This window comes from Centruroides vittatus, unplaced genomic scaffold (genome assembly GCF_030686945.1).
Source record: "Centruroides vittatus isolate TY-2023 unplaced genomic scaffold, ASM3068694v2 contig_1773, whole genome shotgun sequence".
NCBI lineage: Eukaryota > Metazoa > Arthropoda > Arachnida > Scorpiones > Buthidae > Centruroides > Centruroides vittatus.
Window position 1 is genome coordinate 346432 of NW_027121084.1, and position 19943 is coordinate 366374.

Genomic DNA, 19943 nt, shown 5'->3' on the forward strand with positions numbered 1-19943 from the left:
ATAAGCATATTAACTAATGATTTTACAATTTAATAAATTAATGAATGGTGACTACTACTGGCACATCATCCTGAAAGTTGGATTTTATGGCTTCTGGGCTCTTTCCCTCTTCACTTGTGTCCGAATCTATTGAAGTGAAGATTTGTTGATTGAAAATTCATCAATGTGAAGCCCTAGTGCTTCCACTGCAGTGTGAAAAATATAAACAGAATCTCTAATGCTCAACTGGCATCTATCTAAAGCTGCAACTAGTTTAGGCATAATGAAATCAATTCTTCCTGTTTTTACATTAGCTTCAGATGGCACAGCATTCGATTCCTGAGAAAAAAGCTCATCCAGCTTATTGTCAGAGCTGTGAGAACTGTCATATAGTTCCTGGAGTGGTGATAAATCGTACAATATTGAAGTCGAGGCAGCCTTCATAGAAATATTTTTGAGCCTTTTTCTCTCTATTTCTATTTTTCTTTGCTTTGCCTTTTCTTCTTTTTCAGCCAATTTTTTATCTACACCTGCCAAGCAGCCCAGACACCCCAGTTCTCTCTGTTTCTGTAAGAATTTTTTATCTTCTTCTATTGTCATACTTTCGAGGGCATTGGAGTGTGCAATATCAAATAAGTTATAAGTTATCTAAATCTACTTGGAAAGTTTTCTCGCGGCACTTATAAACATCTTGAGTTTTCTTGCTGTTTTTTGCAACTCTCTCTCCATACGTGATAAAGATCCACCAATTTCTTGACACAGTTAGGAATAGATTTTGTAGGTATTCTAGCCTTTTCCCCAAATATGATACACTTGCTTATTACAAGATTTGTGCTTTCACTCACAGTTAATTTAACTTCACAAATGTTAAAAAACAAAACTGCGAGTACTTGCCGATTTGATGGTAATTTTTCATCCGTGATTTGGAGGTTTATCTCTCCGACTAAGAAAATATATTTTTTAGTGCTTCGTAATTCCACTGATATCTTCAAAAAGTAAAACTATATGTGATAATAGCCCAACAAATTGTGTTAGAATGGCGAACAAAGCAAATATGCGCCACTTCTCTAGCACAACATTTATGGACATGATTCAATGCAAGTCAGGTTCTAGTGACCAAAATGAGCTGAAATTTATTGTGCAAGTATTTAAGGGTAAAATAAACAAAACTAGTCCATATGCGTTGGGAAAAAAAATATTCAAAAAATAAGGGACACCCTAATATATATATTTTGTTTAATGAAATAATGAAAATAGACCATGCTCAAAAAATTTTATATATGATAAAAATTTAAAGAAAATGAGCTGTATGTCATACTTTATATATTTATGATGATTTTATAAATTGTTTCAGAATTTATGTGACATTTCTATAAAATATATATTATTTTTAAAAAAATATAGTATTTTCAGTTAGATATCATGTTGAAAAGTATTATAAAATAGATAATTGATTAGTATAAAATAATCTCTAATATTGATTATCAAATAAGAAAATAATTGAAAATGTATTATATTCAAGTATTAGATAATAAAATAGTATTTTTGTAATAAATTTAGTTTTTTTAATATTAATTTACAGTCCAGCCAACATAGTGTACATAGTCAAGTGTCTCCACATCCTAGTAAGTCTGAGAAATCAAGTCAGCCTCATACTGGATTCAATTCTAAATGGCCGACTGAAAATGATAAATCAGAGAAAAGTGAAAGATCAACATCGGGGAAAAGAACAGAAAGTGAAAAAAGTCGTAATGAAAGAAATCGTGATAGATCAGATAGAGAGAAGAGAGACAGGTTTGTACTTCAAAAATATTTCTTATAAAATTAATAAATGCAGTATTTTATTTCATATATACTATTTAAATTATAAAAAAACAGTCAGGTTTTTACTAGTTTATATTTAGGTTTATATAGAAATTATTTTACCACTTATCATTAATTTTACTGTTTTAATCCAAATACATTAAACATTTTAGCAAAAAGTCGAATAATTTTTCATTGTTTAGATCTGATCTGACCTATTCCATTTAATACTATTAAGTTTTAGAAAATTAGAGTTAATATTGTTGAATTGTCCTATATTGTCTTTATCAATAATATTTAGATGAAATATGTAAATATTACAGAAATTGCCATATATCTCGGCGGATAAGACGAGCTTCAGATAAAACAATGTATAAATTTTCGTCAAAGTTTTATACTTTTAGCATATATCTGTCCTATAAGACGACCCCCAAACTATCAACGGCCTATGAATTTAGTTTAGATCAGCAATCATAATCTGAATAATAATACTGTATAGCATATATGGAATTATGTCCTATTTGTAATTTTTTGAATGAACAAATTTTATTTTTTTGCATCTGGCTATTTTTGCAAACATTCGCACTAATTCGGGCATTCGGGTAATGACCATGACTATTCACAAAAACATTGTATGGGCTATCCTATTTTGTGCACATACCCTACTCTCTTCAAATAATTACGGTTTGTCTGTCTTTTTATAATGGTTTTAATTTATATAAATTTCAATCTAATTTTTTTGTATCTGTCCTATAAGACAACCCCGGATTTCCGGTTCCATTTTTTATGGTTCAACTCTCGTCTTATCCGCCGAGATATACAGTATATATTTATAGTATTTCATTCTATTTCTTTTTTAAGAAACTTAATTTGTTAATATCATTAACAAATTCGTGATTTACATTGTTTTTGCAATGTGCTCAGAAGTTGTCAAGTAGATAAAATTACTGAACACTGAGTTTGTGCCTGATCAACAGGCTGGCCATATGGAGTTTTCTGGATTTTTTCATCTGTTTTAACACTTTAACAACTTAAGGTTGCCAATTACATATAAAAATTTGTCATAATTTAAAAATTGTGTAATTTAAATGTAAAATAATCACATCAAATAGTAAGAAATTATAACAAATAGCTTACATCATACCATAATTCACTTATTTATATGTATGAATGAAATAAACTTTTTATATACAATTACCTCAGTTTTCAAATTTAATTTATTCCTAAAAATTATTTGAAAACCATTTCATTCTCAAACCAAAACAAATTTTCTCATAAGAAACAATATAAAATGGATTAATCCAATTAATCTATTCCTGACCCCAAAACAAAGCCCTTTTTTTTAAACTTTATTTTATGCATAAAAATGCCTACAAATGCAATATAAGATTATCTGTGATAGAACATTTTGCTTTATATATATAAAGCAAAATGTTCTGTCACCACCAACTGAAACTGAAACCCATCACTTTACAAAAAAGTGCTATGAATAGAGACTCCACTCTGCCTGGATGAAATACTGCCAAATCAATCAAGACAGACAAATATTTTATATGTATTTTCCGAAATATTGTGTTTCAATTGATTTGATTTTAGTTTTTTGGTGTAAAGGCCAGTTTTAATTATTATTTTTAGTTTAATCAACTGGCTACATAGTATTATAATATTATATTAGTAAATATTTGTAATTAAATTTTTAAATGCCATTTATATTACATGAATGTCAATTAAAGTGATTTTTATTAATTAATTTGATTTAAATTCAACTATGGAGCATACTGAAAAACTGAAATATTATCTTTCCTGTATGCTCATTGAAATGCAATTTAAACATCATCATTGATGATTCATAATGTGACACAAGGCGATCTCAGCATCACTAACTTTTGAACCGGTAGTCCCATCATTGATTGGATGGGTTGTCGACTTTCCTTGACATGGAAATACAGGAAATTGACCATTGGTGGCCAAGTAGCTTGTTCAGCAATCAAGTTATTGTATGGCAACTGGAACAGAAATTTGTTCGTAAACCAAATTGTTCAGGACAGGAGGCCCAGATTAACTATATACAAACTTTTGGTGGTTTGCACTGGAAGTCATTATGAATTCAAAAATTTTCTGCTGAATAGAGTTAGGTAGATGACTGGCACAACTATTACTAATAGGAAAAGTATGATATATGGGGGCAAAATGTTATTAAAAAAATTGAGAAAATTGAGATGAAAATTTGCAGCTTGGCATTGTGACAGGGTCACAATAAATAATTGCTTGTTTGGATTGAAATTACAAGTATTTTCCCAATATATTTTAAAAACAGTATTCCAATATTCATGAATCACAATTTTTCGTTTTGTTTCTTCAATTATATTAAACAAAAATAAAAAATCTTACATTAGTATAATCAATCAGATTTTGTGAAGTTTAAAAATGAAATTGTTGGTACAAACAAGTTTATATAAATCAACTTCTTGTTAAATTAATTTTTTTAGCCATGCAGATAAAAGTAGTAATTATTCGAGAGAGAAAGGAAGTCCATTACAGAAAGGTACTCCTAATAGTTATATGTTATCATCATATCGAAATTACAACCAAGGTTCATCAAGTGGAATGGGTGATAGATGGATGCATGGCAATTCTTCACAATCATGGGATCATCATAAAGACAGGTAAGATAAGTCTAGTTGATGTATATATATTTAATTTAAAATAATTATAGACTTATAATAAAAGTAGAAAAGTGTATTAACATCAAGATGTTGATACATCTCGTTTATTTAGTCAAATTGACATCTTAATTATTAATTTATTGTGTTTTGGTTTGCATTTTATATCTAATTAACTATAACATCTATATTAATTAATAAATGGCTGACACTGACAAATATTTGATATCTCGTTTTGAAAAATACTTTGTATAAAGAAAGTCTAACACCTTGTTCACAGTATTATTAAGAATTTTTTAAAATACTGAGCTAAGTCTGGGATGTATGCAGGATGGTGCAGAACATCCTATTTAAAGTGTGAAGTAGACATGCCTTGCCACTTGTTTTGATTGGTCCCACACAGCCTATCACATTGTCACCATATGGTATAATCAAAAAGTTCCACAACATCTTGAAATATTCTGTTGTATGTTATAGTGAAGTAGAAGTACCTCCTGCTGCTATTTAGGCACTTGTCCCACTAAAGACACCAGGTGCCTGATATCTTTCACATAGAATTTGTGTGGTGTTGACCTCTACTGATAAAACTTACCTATTGTTACATCCTCCTTTTTTTAACAAAACAAAGATGAAATGTTAGCCTACATGTAAAAATGGCTGATTTAAAGACAGTTATTAAAGCTAACAAGTTAAATCTTTAAGGCACTAATCAGTTTTACTAAACCTGGTCTTGCCACCAGATTTGGCATCGAGTGCTTGCTATCTTTCTCATAGAATTCATGTGATTATTATAGACCAATAGCATCAATGCCTCCTTAATCTTGTCATCCAATGTGAATTCTCATTGCTTCAATGGTGTTTTTATTGGGCAAAATACAAGAAAATCATATAAGAAAGGACAGTAGGAAGAATGGAACTATGCTTCTTCATTACGTTTTTCCAATAGGTCTTACACAGATTGTGTCATATAGAGTCATGCAGGAGCATCACTCCATCAGTGAAGAACTGGACATTTTGATTTGATGTTCTGTGGAGCTTGGGGTGCCTCACAGTAACTTGCTGCATTGATGGTGGGTCCTCCTGGAAGAAATTTGGAAGTGATCCCCAGTAGTTAAAAAAGAACATTGATGTAACCTTTTGTGTTTTGTTGAAAGACCATTGGCTTTTTCTGTGTCTACTGATGGGTTGCATGCAGCATTGAAATCCTCACATGTTTTTTAAGTAATCATACTAGGTGTTCTGGACCTTTTTAACTATACCATATAATAGTTTATTACTTTTATATAGGCATTGTATTGTATATTAGTAGTGTTTTGGATTTATATTAAAACAAATTATAATATTCCTCATTTAGAATAATGGAAGATAGGCTCCCAATAACATTTTTCTACAGAATGTCTAATTTTCAGGAATTGATGTTAAGCATGGAATGGCTGTATTATTAATTTTATAATTAAATGAAATAATAATGTATGGTGGAACCCTGTTTATTCAGATTCCATTAATTCATATTTTTGGTTTAATGGGATTATAAAACACAATCCCTGTCCCAGAAAGATAAACATATGGAAAACATATAAATGCAAAAAATCAAACAACTAATTACATTCTTGCCTGAGTGTAACAAAAATAGACTTGTTTCCTATGAATCTGTATATGATGTTCATCCTTATGCATTCCAAGGGAGTGTTCTTTGAATGTACATAATATCTTATTGAACCATTAATAATCTTTTAAGATTTTCAATTAAAAAAATTGCTGCTTTCTTGTTAAATAAAAATGCTGTGCTTCTCATGGCATTCAATGTGTTAATAAGTTTATTTTTTATTCACTCAACATTCTAAAGCCTCTATTGTTTCGCTGAGTTTCACTCATCTTCAAACATTTGTGAAATAACGTAAACACCATGAAAATGATTTCTAAAGGAAAGAAAGTGGTTGTTATGTTAGACTAGAAAATATAAATAACACAGTTTATAGACTTTATTTTATGTTGTTAACAATTTTTAGAGATTTTTCAGTTATCTGAATTGGACCCGGTTCCATTTGAGCTGGATAAATGATAAATAGGGTTCCACTATAGTAGTAGGAAAATGAAATTAGCATAGCATGTATTAGTAAGCATGGTTTAGAATGGATATGAATAATGTAGAATTCTTAAGGAAGTTGTTTTGCTGAACTGAAATCAAACATACTGAAGAAAACAAGAATATACATTTTAAATATTATTATAATTACACCTTTTTTATTTTTAAATAATTAAAAATAAAATTTTTTCATTAATTTTATGTAACATTCCATATTTCTTATTTTAGATATAATAGTGATTACAAGAGAGATCATTATAGATCATATCCTCGAGACGAAGGACCAAGTAATTATAATAAACGAGATAGACTACACAATGAAAGGAGAGATCCTAGGTAATTACCTAATAGTTATTTGCTGAAATTTTCTCTTATCTTTTGAAATAAGTATGAATGGATATTCAAATACTCTGATTTGAATTAAAATCATTTATCATAAATATGGGGTTTCTATGCACCTGGAAAGTCAGGGATTTTCATTGGTGTTCAGAAAAAGTTGGGAAATTTGCCTCCTTGGCTGCCTTGTTGATTTTTGCTGACAATATGCTTGACTAAGTATAGCTGTCTGCAGGCAGCAAGAAGGAAATGTGCAATACAACTTATGAAAAGGAGTGCAGAATATTTTCAGGACCCAAAATTTCTCCCAAGCTTACACAAAATTTTTCCAAAAATTCACAAAGTATACAAAATGATACTACAGTAGAGCATCGATTATCCAAATCAGTTGGGGACTGGGGTTGTTTGGATAACCAATTATGTACAAAAAAAATACATTATTAATATAGTATATTAGTATATAGATATATCCCATGTTGAAATTTTTCTCTGTTGTATGTTGCTTTGCATTGAATTTTTGTCGATGTTAAGTGTAACAAAAAATTTTTATAATAGCAATCATGGCTATTGTATCGTTAAAAATTATTTCTTTATTTTGTACAAAGAAAATAAATATATTGAAAAATATAAAAATTATACTTTAGAAGTTAATCTAGTATCAAAAACGTTCGATTCAGCACGACACACGTCCCAACACAGTCTGACTGGAACACTTTCGGTTAATCGATGTTCGGATAACTGGTACTCTACTGTATTTAAATTATTTATCATTTTTCATTTTAATAATTTTGATTGTGTAATAAAACAATTTCTGATTTTTTTTCTAGTTTATTAATATTTCAATAAAGTTTGGGAAATTTATTTAGAGAGAAATTTAATAAATATATACTTTTGTACATGGATTATATAGGATTTGTTAATGAATAATAAAAATAATTTTTTCAAAGCCATGTAGATTTATGGTTGTGGATTAATAACAGAATTTTAATAAAACATTTTATTTTTGATTTTAATAATTTAGCAATTATAAAAAATATATAACTGTTAATTAGAAAAATAACTAATTAAAACATCAGAGAAGCAAAACATATGTGCATATGAAGTCAAGTTCTGTTTTATTTTGTCAATGTGCCATACTGTAAGGGACATGAGGTTGGGGAATTTGTACAAAGATGGTCATGGAAAGGATGGAAACTAAAACAAAAATTTGAGTAGGAACCCTGAAATAAAAAAAAATTTATCGACAATAAGTTGCATAAATAACATACAACTGTTATTTAAAAAAATTCTTTATTTTTTTTTGTAATATGTGATCAAATTTAAGAAATAAAATGATCGTGCAGATTTTATAGAGAGAAATGTTGAATATTAAATATGTTTACTCATTTCAAAACTGAAATATTATAAACTTTTTATTATTATAGTCTAACCCAGAATAAGAATGGAGCTGATGTTCATTAGTCTACAAATGCAAAGAAAAATAGTTTTATTAGTTCCATGTTTATTACAGAGTAGAATGTAAAAGTATTTTCTAGTAATTTAAACAAAATTTTTAATTAAAAAATGTTTTGTATCATGAAAATATAAAAATTGGTAGTATGTATTATTTTTTTGGCCTTTTATTAAATTCCTACTATTAGTTTACACTCTCCCTATATATATATATCTTGTTCAAATTTTCAATCGTTAATAAAATACTTTTTATTCATCCACTCAAGTTCAAATACATTTTTTAAAACTTGTAGTGGATGACACTTGCTGTTAATACAGTTTTTTCAAATATTAATTCATTAATTAAATTTAATGATTGGTTAATATTACCTGTGGTATCGAAGATGGCGACGGGGAATTGTTTCCCTAGATACTAGACGGCGACAGGAAAATTTTTTTCCCTACGTTCAAGATGGCCGTGTTTCCGGTAATCTCAAATCAGATTCTTGAGTGATAATCTCAAATCAGATTATTGAATGATAATCTGGAAGCTGATTAACAATGGATAATCTCAAAGTAGAATACTGAGTGATCTAAACGTTAGGGGGCGTACCCGTACTATTTGTCGCATTATGCAAATGAATAAATTTCCCCGTCGCCGTCTAGTATCTAGGGAAAAAAATTTCTTCATCACCATCTTCGATACCACGGGTAACATTAACTTAATTATTAATACTTTAAGTAGAGTTTTAGCAGTTTGTAATGAAAATTGAAATCAACAGGCAGTAGCTCAATCGGTAAAATGCAAGGATTTCAGTATTTTTCACGTGAAGGTGAAGAATGCGAATTCAATTCTTGCAAAAATCAATAATTTTTTTATAAATTTTTGCTTTAAGTAGACGTTTTATCCAAATGATTTTCGAGAGTGAGTTAGCAGTTGTGGCTTAGTGGATTTTTCTCAAAAAATAAAATTGAAGAAATTTTATGCTTTGGGTTCAATTCCAATTTCTCTTTCTATTTTGCCACTTAATATTGTGATTGTGTCATATGTATATACATATTTATATTAATTGTAATTATTTAATAAAAAGTAACTAAAATAAAATTTTTCTTTGTTGACCTAAGTAAGAATTGACTTTAAAAAATTTTTTTTTATATTACTTGCTTTATCAATAATATTTTGCCTTACAGTTTAGTATTAATTGATATATATTAATTGAAAAAAAGATCTTTTAGCAAGATTATTTTATATTGCACTACTTTTCAAAAACTTGAATAACTAAGCAGCCAATACTTTTTTACATGATGTAAATATAACAAAGGAATTATATAGATACATTGATTTCTTTGTTAACCATGTTATTCTCTTTTTGTCAGTAAGTCTAAATGGATAATTCTTCAATCTGTAATTATATTACCTTAGTTTATTTTTATTAAACTGAATTTAAAAATTATGGTAGCAATAAAATAGTTATTTAAGAGTCATAGATATATATACTCACTTGCCAAATCAATTAACCCCACAAAATAAAAAGTATAAAAATTGATAATACAAGTTAGTTTTTAAAATTATTTTTAAACTTTAAATAAACATTACAGAATGTATTTTTATATATCATTATATTAAAGCATAGCTGTAATATAACGATATATAAAATTAGTTACACGAAAGATTTGAAAATAATAATGATTATATTAAGGATTTACAAATGGACTTAGTCAATTTGGCCTGTGAACAGCTCATATATCCTAATTCATATTTAATTTGCTAGCTGGCATTTGAATGAAATGCATGGTTAAAAACCAACAGCAGAGGTGTGATTAATGTTACTAATGCAGTATAGGCAACTATTGTTGTAATCTTTAATTTTATGAAAAGTTTTATTTGTCAGATAATTAAATGTTTTTTTTATTATTCAGGTTTCATGGTCAAATGCCCCCACCTCACAGTGGAACATATTCGTCTTATAATGTGCCATCTGTGTATTCAAGTCATAGTAACTTTAATTATGGTGCATCAGTTCAGGGACAAATTTCTACTTCGGTGACGCAGCCTCCTCCTCTGGTTGGAGAGCACAGTCCGTTGGGACCATATAGTTCTTATCAAGGTCACAGTGATTCTTGGAGAAGAAAAGAAGGATTTCGAACACCAAATGTGTATGAAAGACTCGAAAGTGGCCAGGGAGATTACAAACAAAAACATTGATTTTGGTTTTCTACAGTTTTCTGTGGATGAAGAAGCTTATTTGTTTCAGATACAATCAGTCCATTGATTGGAAGCAGATCTGAGCTGGATAAGAAACAGGGTACATGAAACAATTTTTTTAGCGTGCGGACAATTAAACTGTTTCTTCCAGTTCCATCTGATCACCTGGATGATGACGTTTATATTCAGTGACACGAATTCCTTTAAATCATTCCCAGAGTGTACTTCAGCCATCAACTTTATTGATTTTGAATTGCACCGACGTGTATAAATGTGGACAATGAAGACGAGAGTGAAGTGATATAATTTCATGACTAAAGAACCAAATTTGTTACAAAATAATCATAAAGTTAAATTCCATTACACTTTTTGATTGAAAGAAGGAATTGAGGCTCTGATGTAATATTTCATTATATTTTATTGCACCTACAGAAGTTATTTTATTACCTTTGCATAATTCTGTTTAATGTGAAAAATGGCTTTGATTCCTACATGTCTTAAGCATACAGCCAAAACCATCTTTATTTAATTTCTGAATATTTTCCTTAATTTGATCATGTAATTAAAGTTATTGCAGAGCATTATATTTGTTCAGGTTCCTATCACAATGTGCATAAATGAAGTGCGTAATGTTTGTATATATTATGCAATTACTAATGCTTTAGAAAACATTGTGACTTATGTTTGAAAAAATGAGTATACTTTTGAAGATAAAGTATTATTTGTAAAACATTTGTCAAATTTTTTGGGAGGAACATAGTAAACGTAAGAAAAAAAAACATAATAAATATTGCAGCTTACTTTATTTTCCTAATTATTTAATCATTGTGAATTTAATCTTAAATAATAAAGTAAAATTTATTTATTACAGCAAAACTGCAGACAGTAAACGTAGCGTACTGTTAATATTAAAATAAATTTTGTAAAAATTTGAAATTAATTTAAATATATGGTAATGGAAAAGATCGAAAGTGCACTTGTGAATAGAACGCTATGTAAGCAACATATAAATTGTTATTTCTATGCAAGTAGTGCTGAACAACACTCCAGTTTTGTTGATTGATTGAAGGATTATGTTTGTAGATAAGAGGATATATTCACCTGTACTTAACATTAAACATCTGTACATATGGGTGTGGTTGTAATTTTCCATTCTTAAGTTAAGTATGATCATGTAAGTAAGAAATGAGTGAATTCTTTCACTTTTTGAGCCTAAAAAAGAATATCATTTTGTTTTTTATTATGTTATTAATTAAAATTTTAAGGAAAAAAAATATATATATAATATATATATATATATACATACCTATGATGTGTTTTATATCATTAAATTTGATGTAAACATTAATTATTATTATTATTATTTTATTATTATTATTATTATTATTTCTTAAATTTAATGTTAAAAGCAAGCAGATTTCTTTAGCGCACAAACCTCTTCAAGATTATTTTTAATCAAACTGGTAAGAATAAGATCCCATTGGGAAATGAAATTTTCCTTATGGAAAAGGTAGGAGTTATAATCATTGACTTGGTAATTAGTGTGATTTGATTGTTGTTGGTTGGTTATCGTTTAAAATATAATTAAAAAAAAATAATTAATTTTGAATTGATGACAACTGATTTAATAAGTTACGATCATTCAGCTGAATTTTCGCGTTCTGAATGCGAACGTTTGCAGTTGGCCTTTTTTTTTTTAATTATTATTATTATTTTATATATATAACTTTTGTTTGTGTAAATCTTAAAACCTGTTTTCTCATTTTTACTGTAATTCAGCTTTGGAGACGAATGGCCAAAAAAAAATAGCTATTTTCAGCTATTTTATGAGAAAATCTTGCCGAATTTTTTTAAAATGAATGATCTCACTTATTTTGTGAACCGAAAATTCCAATAAGTCATGTTTAGAAATAAAGAATGAATAATGTTTTGTATATATTCAGTTTTATAAATGTTTCTTCCACTTAAAATGTTCGCTTTTTGATGATATGAACAGATTACGAAAATTAAAGACTCGATCATAAATTTCCAAAAATACAATTGACTAGAATCATAGAGTAATTTTTAGTGTAATTCGACGTCTCGTCAGCGGCATGTATTACAGTAAAATGAAGTAATTTTTTAAAAAATAATCGCTACATTTTAATACGTAGGTAATGCAATTTACAATTGTTTGATATATAAAAAAAATTAATGATATTCGGTTCTGATTAGAGTCTAATATACGAATTTTTCGGTTATCGTATGTGCTCTTACAAAGTACGTGAATGCTCGTAAACAATAGTAAAATACATCTTACCCGGTTTTAAAACATTTGTGGTATGGATAACTAATTTTTCGGTTAAAACGAAAAATTATTCGTCGCGAATATCGCCATGATGAATTGCTGTTTGATTGGGTGTAATGCTAGTTCACTCAAGAACCAAAGGAACGGCATTATTTGTCATCAAGGACCCCAAACTGAGGAGCTTTCACGACGAAGACAATTTGCATGGCTCTGGAGAATTAACCAGAAAAATTTTAATACAGATAGTGAATATCAATACAAGAGTTTGTCAGAAACATTTCATTTCAGGTAAGCAATAACATTTCGATTATTAGTTTATCAATTAATGATTAGATAAAGTTTTGCATAAGTATCATAAAGTGTGTACAAGCCGGTTGCATAAATCCCTTTGTTAATACCGACAAAATAAAGTGAAATAATTTTAACAACGGCAGATTTTAGTTTGAATAGATAACGATTGTGTTCTAACTTTATTTTTCATCTTTCAGTTTGTTTTCTTTGTGTTTGCTTGTAATAAATATACAGTAGAGTTGATATTAGTGTTAAGCAAATATAATCGCTTAGCAGATGATGAATTTTGAACCAACTGTTCTTCCAATTTATATAAATAAAAGTGTATTTTTTAAGATATAAATCAATAATTTCCATTGTTCATTTACGAATAGCTAAGTTAAGTTATTTTGGTGAGCAACACCTTTAAGGTGTTATTTATTATTTATATACATACCATAATGATAAGTACTTTTTAATAATAATATATTTATTGAAAAAGATTTTTTACCCCAAAGGAAAACCTTCCTCATCACCAGACTGGGTGCCATACATGGAGTATGAGAGTGGCCACTACCCAAGTGCATATCGGGAGCGTTATTAAAAAGCACATACCGGTAATCATAATCGGGAGAAACACGGCCACTTGCAAGACAGTTATGGGCATCTAAAAGATTTGTGAGAGTAGTAATTTGTCATCAATACCAAATAGTTTATGATGTCACCAAATTCTACTTTAGGCCACAACTCTTGATCTACAACGAAGATTCTGGCTTCGTATGGATCGACACCTTGACGTAATGAAACTTTCTCTTCGTATAAAGCAGCATCTTGTCCTGTCAGACTGCGAGAATAGCTCGCCAGAAAAGCATCTTTTTTAACTTTGTCTACGATATAAAAATACTGCAATTCTATTATTAAGTTTAAATCGAATAAAAAGCGCTTCCAACCTGTTAAATAACAAACCACGCGCAAGCGGAAGCTAGACCACAAACATGGCGAAGGGTGCGTTTAATCATGCGACATGCTACCTTGAAAGCGTTCTATACTATACTTTCCCGCCATTCGTTCCATATTTTACGCCACTCGCTGTTTATTCAGTGTTTTAAAGACGTATCCTTAAATTCTTTACATATTTTATCGTATAGACATCTATATTTCCTAACTTCTTCGATAAATACTTTAAATCGATTCTCATTCTCTTCGCTATACTTTCCACCATTACGACAATCAAATTACACGTGACTACGCATCACAAATCTACGCGTTTTTATTGGTTGTAGTACGACAGAAAATAACGAAAACGGAACAGTTAAATAACTCTCGGCCTTGTTTCTGTCCAACTGAAAGTTTCGTCAGTTTGGTTCAGTTTTACGATCCCGTTGTAGATTCGGATGTTGCGGAGTCCTGGCTTTGTGTGTGTATACCCGCGTTACGCGTGTATGTTCTTTATACAGCGTTACATGACCCAATACAATGAGTTACAGATTCTTTTGTAGAAAAGTATCGTCCATTCATAAGCAGTGGCGTGGAGATAATTGAAGTTTCTTCCTGTCTGCGCGAATGTAAATTAACCCGGATTTCAATTCTTACGTAAAGCGTCTAGCATGCAGAAAAATGACGTCATTTTGTTGCAAGACGCCTTACGTAAGAACTGAAATACGGCTTTACCCAACCAACTAAAATCGGTGACTCACGTTTTAAAGCTAGACGAAAATAAGACCAATTAAAACCTTTCTTCATCGTAGATACGATACGATTCGACTTTCGGTCTCGAATATGCGGCATGTCCGTAAATGACGTCCACGCTGGGAGGAGGGAGGGTTTATGCTTCAGTGGACGTCCGTTTTATTTTATGCATTTTATTATACTGTGGTCTGAAGACCGCGCCAGCTCTATACTATTATAGGTGGACTCCTTGGGTAGGTCAGAGTAAAGGAGGGAGAGGGATATCGCGCATGCTAAACGGAGGAAGCGAGGCTTTTTGGAAGAAAGGAAAAAGAGAGTCGCGAGTTTGTTTTTGTGTTTGTTATAGCGAAAGGACAGAGAAGTGATCGGGAAGGACTAAAATAAACTTTAAATTTCTTGCATTGGAGTCATAGAGCGTGTGATTTATTTCTTTGAAGTTTCTTTTTGTTTTGTCCTGCACCAGGAGTACGCTAAAGATCGAGTACTTCCCCACAATACTTCTATTTATTTCAAAATTTCTCGTAGAAAGATTTTTTCAAAATACCTCTTAATCTGATAGCAAGGGTACGGCAGTTTTCATTTTTAAACATTATTAGCAAATCAACAATATATTGTAATGTCGGTCTACTAATATTTAAAAAGTTGGTGCACACAGTAGAGAAATCTCTATAGGTTGATTTTAACCCTAAGTAATTGGGGTTATTTTAATTCATGGATGGTATAAAATGCGCAAATTTCATATTTTCTCTGTTTTGGTTTAGTAACTACAGTAGTATGCTAATACTTGTGTGACCGTAGGGTCGGCACCCATGTCACGATGACACCAGTATGTCGGAGTCGATATACGATCGCGATAGCGGTTACGTGTTAAAGGCGGTCGGATCCGGATGGAGACGACACGAGAGACAACGCGGTTAGGGAAGTGCACCAAACACCCATTAAACAATAACAATTATCCGTTTATTTAACTAATTATACAAAAAGATTAAATTAATATTTTATAGTAAAGGTTACGTCTACGATTTAACAAATTCCCGTTCTAGGTTGAGAGGGAGAGTTTACATCTAGATAAGTTGTATTGATACGCGTAGACTTCACTAATGGTGAAGTCTAAGCGTACGAACTAACCGCCGAACGGTCGTGTCTAGATATTGTGGGAAGATTACTTCGGGATTCCGACACCACCCAGCAATAGTTTGAAAATTACTCGAGATGATCTTGAGGAAAAGTCGATCTAAGGACGACACGGCAAAGACTGGTGTAGATGATAATCGCAACTAAGGGAGTGTCAGAGAAATAACTGGAGCATCCGAGGAAGGGATTAGCGATGACAGACATTGAGCAAATAATAATAGGCGGCTCCAGACAAACTTGAGTTGGATCGATCGAGATACAAAGATCCATTGACAATGACCTTTCTTGATGCCCCTCGGTCTCCTTGGAACAGTCTCCTTGACGGGCTATCGGGAATGTACCTTTTTGGTATCTTAATCAATAAATAACTAACTAATAACTAACTCGTCTCCTTGACGGGCATCCGGTCAAATGTAAACTTTAAAAAAAATTGTTAAAAAATTAATTTTTTGCATGTTCTAAGCATGGGCAAGGAAGATGGTCGTATGAAAACCTGTGCAGTGTCCTGCTCTCTATCAATTTCCTTTGCTTCCGAAGATAATGCTTTAATTTTGCGATTGGGGTACACTGTTGTAAGATTCCAACCTTTCCAGTAAGTTATAAGAGAAATTTGGATGTAATTCCATCGTTTCTACTTGGGGTATCTATAGTTAATAAAGTGATAGAAGTTTTAAGGGAGGTCGAGTTTTGCGGACGTCCGAAGAGGGGAGGAGTTACAGAAACTCTGATAAATTGGAGCAATGAGCAGGGAAGTAAAATTCTCAAGAAAAGTGCGGATGTAATTTATGGACAGCACAATACCAATGTAACTCAATTTTTTTGTTTTTAATTTTAAGCCTTGCAGAAAATGGAAATATTTGTTTTCGTGTTGTTCGTAGAGAAAAGCGTTTACGGTGTAGTACTCTACATAAAGTTTCCTGTACGAAGACAATAAAGTTTCATAACGCTATAAAAGTAACATTTTCTGTCGATAGTCTAGAGAGTAACATTACGGTACATTAAGAGGTGTGGGAGAAGAGTAAACATCGAAAAAACATACCAGGGAACTTCCATAACTTACATAACTCTGTTTTTTACTCTCTCCGCCCTGTGGGCATTAAGAGAACTTTTTAAAATCATGTCCACCACAGGTTCGTCTAGGCCCACGATGGAGGCAACTGGGCAGTGAGGGACAGATTGCCCATTAAAACAACAGTAGAACGTCAATTATCCGAAATAATCGAATACCTTAGTCTCTCCACTGTGTCAGATCCATTATTTACCTTTTTATTCTAAAAATATTTATTTTGACATTAGTCTTTTCTATGGAAATTTTTACTTTTCCATTGAAGAGACGACCTGTTATTTAAAGAGAACATGCAAAACAGTCTAAAAAGTTCACAGGTGACAAGCCAACAAGGTTCCTGGTGATTCGCCATGACGAAAATGAAGACATTTTAGTGTTTGCTACAGAATTTTTTTTTTATTATATTGTAAATTCGTCAGCCGTTTTTTTTAAAAATATATTTATTTTGAATTCGTAGTAAAATTAATAATGAGATAGCTGCATAATGGGGCCTACAGAAAATTGTCGACAATCGTCATTACGTAAAAATTTGCATAATTTCTGGAATTATCTCTCCCTGAAGTCGATTTCGGATGATTGACGCTTATTGTGCAGTGTTTCCGAAACGAACTTACCCAAGTTGGCAGAGTAAAAGTCTCACTCGCTTGTTAGTGTTTGCAAATCTTTTTCTACCACGGGCTCTTGTTAATTATATAGTAACGCACACGTGACGTACAGTCAGCACCAGATCCAATAATAGTTGCGAGGGCCGATTGAATTTTTTTTTTGCGGGGCCCCTCAAACTTTAAATAACAGCATTAATTAACAGTTAATTTACATATTGAAATATGTTGTTTTATTTTTCGTAACAATATACCTAGATACTTACTTTTGTAACGTAATATTTTTAAATATATATAAATTTTGATGTGAGGCGGGGCCCGATTGGCACCAATCGCCTCAAATCCGGCTCTGCGTACAGTACATCATACCGGTTGTTATTTAAAAAGAAAAAAAACCACCCATCACTAAACTGTGTTATTTTTATACATGATTTGGTTTGTAAAATTTGATCTGTTTTATTCATTTAAGTATGTTAAATGCATATATATATACTCAGTGATATATTTGCTTTTAACGTACTTAAATAATATATTATAATAATATACTCATCACTCATATATATATATATATATACTAGCAAATAATGTGTATGTATGAGATTATATAATATATATATCACTATTATTTGCTTTAAAGTAGTTTCGTTCAAATACCTTAAGTTTTTTAACTGTATGCTTAAATTGATGATTTACTATAAAATCTACAGAATTCTAAAAACATTTTTACTCAATTATTACAGTATTTTATGTAAAAATTGTTAGTGAAGGGATATTGAAGTTGAACTTCTGACTTGTAAACTGTTTAAATTTGACCTTCAATTTTAATTTCAAAAAATACCAATTTGTACATCCTTTATAAATTGTCATTTTACTAGGTTTAAATAATAATTTTAAAAAATCAAAATTATTTAAAGTAGAAATTTATTGAAAAAATACAAATTATAAATTAGATATCTAAAAGCTTCTATACTTTCACATTTAAATATATTGAATTTCCATCCATTTAAATCATAAAAATAGAATTATAAATATATCACACATCAGTTTTGTCAGAAATTCCAGTTTCTGACGCATCACTGTCAATGTATCCAAGACCGGTTTCCAAGCGACAGAACCTTAAGTAAGGGATTTTTGGACCGACTTTAAATAAAAAATATTTATGTATGGAAACCCGTTGTTAACAATTTTGGATAAATTCTACGACAAATTTTGTACCATTATTTACAAAAAAGTGAAACACAGATTTAAAATATTTTTCAAATGAAAATATCAATTATTATTTTGCTCTACAATACTAAGATATTCAAGATTTATTTTTATTTTTTAATAAAACTTAATTTTTTTATCAACTAATCATTTAGATCATTGATGAACGACCCGTGTAACGGCCCCGGGGGCTTTGGCAACGTAAATTCGTTCTCTGCCTCGTACCATTACGCAGCCCCTATTAAGCTTGTATTTGTGACAAAGAACCTTCTAATTAAATTTTAACTGTGAAAAGAAGAGAATAATAATATATGCTAGTATATATGGTTTATGAGGTACAAAACAAGGAATACTGAAGGCTTAAGCTTGCAGCTCCATAAGAAAAATCATTGGCTTCCGTCGGGCAGCATACAAGTTCACTCAGGGTCTTTGTCGAGAAAAGGTTGTTCATCATTGATATAAGCTTTACAAATAGATATAATCATAATTATATGTTTAACTGTTTAGCATATATCACTGCCATTCATCAAATGTGTTAAAAATTTTTAGGCAAAACCAAGCAATCAATCATTTGCTCACTTATATGAAAAATTCATTGTAAAAATGTATACTAAAGAACTTAGTTTTTAATAGAAAAAATAAGGGATTTATTTTGGTTAAAAGAAGAATGCAAGTTCCAATATCAGAAAGTTTGTGGTAGTGAAATTTGAATAATACAAAACAGATACTTAAATTATTCAAATTTTATTCTGTAGAATTTAAGCAAAAAAGAAATGTTCTGTTATGATCAATTGTATCAAATTAATTACTAAAGAAATTTTATAGCATAAAAAATTAAAATATCCATTATATTAGTATTAAAATCATTAAAGATTCTCATTTTGTGGTGTGATATTTTTGAATTTCAATCCTCTTCCTCTACATTCAGAGCACTGGTAAATTTTCCAAATAAATCTACCCATAATTTAAATTTAATTGCGTATCATTGTCTTTTTTTTTACAGCTAATTACAACATATATGTATGTCCACAAAAGCATTGTAAACTTTAATTACGCACCTGTATTAAAATTAACAAAACATTATTTTATCATTAACTATGTTTCTAGACAAAGGGAAACTTTGTCGAAATGTTTTTTGTATACAAAATTCTCAAAACTGATCTGTTCGTCACATTCAGATTCCAC

General features: G+C 30.3%; 1 protein-coding gene across 4 annotated transcripts in view; it reads left to right on the top strand.

Annotated features, from left to right (window-relative positions):
* The window catches only part of Chd1 (chromodomain-helicase-DNA-binding protein 1), a 142119-nt gene that overhangs the window by 120220 nt on the left and 1956 nt on the right, over window positions 1-19943 (top strand). For 3 of the 4 annotated variants that reach the window (XM_067263341.1, XM_067263340.1, XM_067263342.1), the window contains 4 exons: window positions 1562-1773; window positions 4272-4448; window positions 6760-6867; window positions 10219-11638. The exons of the other annotated variant lie outside the window; for it this stretch is intronic. In XM_067263341.1, coding sequence (XP_067119442.1) covers window positions 1562-1773; window positions 4272-4448; window positions 6760-6867; window positions 10219-10504 — 783 coding nt within the window. In that variant the 3' untranslated portion in view covers window positions 10505-11638. Of the gene's footprint in view, window positions 1-1561; window positions 1774-4271; window positions 4449-6759; window positions 6868-10218; window positions 11639-19943 lie in introns of those variants that run through there. 4 annotated transcript variants of the gene reach the window in all.